Raw genomic sequence first — 3005 nt, 5'->3', positions numbered from 1 at the left:
ATCATGGGCGTTAGTCGTCGCGATAGAGACATGCTATCAACATGGGTGCATCCACGTCAAACGGTGCTATAGCTGCCAAACACGAATAGACATTGTACAAGCTCTCATATATCATAAGCACTACTTCTGTGAAGACACGTTTCACTTTCGTGTTATACCGATTCCTATGACGGAGGGATCAGCCATGTTTTTTACGATTCCTCAAGGTAAGCGTGATGGCTTGCGCAAGAAGCAGTGGCCCCTGCACAATATCAGCCGAAAAAACTTTGTTCCCACAAAGAACAGCGTTCTTTGCGAGGTAAGGCGCCTTTCCTATTGCTCGTATCAAAGCATCGCCGAATGCTACAATGCTACATTTTAAATATCGTTCCGGCCTGCTCATCAACGTCTTTGTTTCCTAGGCTATTCGCGCGTTGCTTAACCCTTTATTGACGAACGTTGCCCACAGGCAACATAGCGGAAAATATTTTTTTTTTGTTCACTTTCGGTTTCGCGAGCTTCTTTTTCCCTCCAAAGTCTCCCCATGTTACTGCCACATGGATGTGTGGCGCCCTCTGATTTGTAACTAAGAAATCGACGAAGAGAAAAAAGAAGTTTGGCGCGCAAATCTCTGCAGAGCGCTCTACGACGCGACTTCAGCGTTCGAACATCTGTTTCCGGGTAAGCATTCGTTGTTCTCTCTCTGGCTTTTTGCAATTGCTTAGAAAAATGCCTCACTTTCCTCGTTGTCAAATTATATGAACGGCGCTGCTAATTTGGGCCCGTACGGGCGCGTGAGGTGTTTGTTGCCTACAGGCAACACCAGGCACTATGCTGTGTTTCGCATCCCGCTGATGTTGCGCTGTGCAATTTTGTCTGGTAGCGCGCTCCTCTGCCTGCACTGCTGCCATTATCGCTGCACCACCTCACGCAGGACACGCAGACAAAGCAACGATTTCGAAGAATGGACCCGGGTGCATTTTATGGAAAATTTGCTGCGAAAGTGCCCCCTGACTACAGTGATGACTCTGACCTGGATTCATCGAGCGACGAAGAGCCTGAAAACGCTGTTTTAGCCCGGACAAGTAAGTATTTATTTTGTCGTGTCAGTCGGAACTATGCTATCATTCGATTGACGAATAAAGTACGGTCTCTTGCATAATAAAGCGCAGCGGGATGGAGGTGAAGGAAGGGGTTGCTTGTATTACAAAAGGCTGTGTGGCCCGGCACTTCCACTTGAGGCTGTTTGTGGCTGTCGGCATCTCTCATGGCAGACGCTTCTAGGTGTTCCCAAGTTCGGCAGCTCTGCGTGGGACGCTGATAGTCTGGCATTCCGTTTACGCTTTGCAGCAGGCTGGCTCTGTGTGTTTCAAACAGTGTCATTGTTTAGGCCAGCTAGCGGAACAGTATTTCCGCAACTTTTTTCTTTAGCATAAAATAGATTTTACTGAACACAGAGAGCACTGATGAAATTTACGAGAGTAATTACTATTTTTAATTTTGTTGGCTTTTTCTTGCACTTTGTTGACATCGCAACCATTTTCTGTGCAATTTTTACAGCACCGCCAGCTGACAGTGAGGATGAAGAGGTCTCAGGAGCTCCAAGCACGGCCAGTATCGACAATGCGCTTGAAGAAATCCCCAAGCCTTCGAAGGATTCTCCCACATGGAAGGCTGTCCGAGGCTCCTCGAGTAATGCCATGCCTGAGTGGAAAGACGTACCACCCTACCCATCCCCGGTGGGGTCTCCCATCACCTATTTCGGAAACGTCTTTGACGTGACATTCCTGTCTCACATCTGTGAGCAGTCCTCCCTGTATAGCGCTCAGAGGAATCCGAACAAAGTTGCTTCAATGACAGTCAATGATTTAGAGCAGTTCATCGGTACAGTGCTCACTATGTCGCTTATGAAGCTGCCTCAAACACGCATGTACTGGTCGCAGAGGTTCCGAGTCAGTCAAGTCGCCGACACCATGACGAGAGACAGGTGGGAAGAAATCAAGCAGTCGCTGCATTTTAGTGACAACCAGGAAGCACCAGACCAGAATGACCCCGAACGTGACAGGCTTTACAAAGTGCGGCCCCTGTTGGACCACCTGGTCGCCAAATGCCGCGAGATACCAAAATCTCAAAAGCTATGCGTTGATGAGCAGCTGGTGCCGTTCAAAGGCCGCAGCTCATTGAAGCAGTATTTGCCCAACAAGCCCAAAAAATGGGGTTATAAGCTTTTCCTTCTCTGCGATGAACGCGGCATAATGTACAACTTTGAAGTTCACACAGGCAAAATTCTTCCTCAGCAAGGTTTTCCCGACATCGGCGCAAGTGGCAACATCGTCCTGCGAATGGCGAGTATCGTGCCCCGCGGTCTAGACTACATCTTGTATTTTGACAACTGGTTTTGCGGCGTGGACTTACAAGTAGTCCTCAAGAAGGTTGGAATCAGTTCCGTAGGGACAGTACGCGAGGCTCGCCTAAAAGGATGCCAGCTTCCATCCGACAAAGATCTGGAGAAGAAAGGGCGTGGCTCTTACGTGGAAATGGCGACCACATTTGAAGGGGTGAGCCTGAGGGCTGTCAAGTGGTTTGACAACCGCCCCGTGACTTTACTGTCCACGTTTGCTTCAGCTTCACCCGAGCAGGCCGTGAAGCGCTTCGACAAGAAGACCCGAACGACTGTGAGCATACCCTGCCCTGCTATTGTCGGCATCTACAATGAATGCATGGGAGGTGTTGATCTTATGGACATGCTTGTGGCACTCTACCGCATCCACGTAAGGTCAAAAAAGTGGTAGAGGAGGCTCTTTTTTCATTTATTAGATGTAGTAGTTGTCAACTGCTGGCTCCTCTACCGCCGAGATGCCACCGCGGCTAACGTGCCTTGCAAGCACCAAATGACCCTGCTAACATTCAAAGCAGACATTGCCTGCACGCTGAGGCAACAGGGAAAGGTATCAACACCTTCGAGGAAGCGACCATTGGGCCCATCAAAAGTCGAGAATGAATTACAGGCGAAGAAGCGGCGCGGG

At 49.2% G+C, this 3005-nt stretch overlaps 1 protein-coding gene across 1 annotated transcript; it reads left to right on the top strand.

Moving 5' to 3' along the window:
- The first annotated feature begins 867 nt into the window (after nucleotides 1-867).
- On the top strand, nucleotides 868-2771 carry LOC119397268 (piggyBac transposable element-derived protein 3). Its single transcript, XM_037664699.2, has 2 exons — nucleotides 868-1064; nucleotides 1540-2771. The coding sequence occupies exons 1-2, from the start codon at nucleotides 944-946 to the stop codon at nucleotides 2769-2771; spliced, it is 1353 nt and encodes a 450-aa protein (XP_037520627.1). The 5' UTR covers nucleotides 868-943.
- The last annotated feature ends 234 nt before the right edge of the window (nucleotides 2772-3005 follow it).

This window comes from Rhipicephalus sanguineus, chromosome 6 (genome assembly GCF_013339695.2).
Source record: "Rhipicephalus sanguineus isolate Rsan-2018 chromosome 6, BIME_Rsan_1.4, whole genome shotgun sequence".
NCBI classification, from domain to species: domain Eukaryota; kingdom Metazoa; phylum Arthropoda; class Arachnida; order Ixodida; family Ixodidae; genus Rhipicephalus; species Rhipicephalus sanguineus.
The sequence above is the reverse complement of the archived record's forward strand: the minus strand, read 5'-3'. Positions and strand labels throughout refer to the sequence as shown.

What these genes read in the sequence shown, in the direction of transcription:
- LOC119397268 (XM_037664699.2), top strand. Translation starts at nt 944, where the DNA reads ATGGACCCGGGTGCATTTTATGGAAAATTTGCTGCGAAAGTGCCCCCT. An exon ending in CGCTGTTTTAGCCCGGACAA is followed by an intron (nt 1,065 to 1,539) that starts GTAAGTATTTAT and finishes CAATTTTTACAG; the next exon opens with CACCGCCAGCTGACAGTGAG.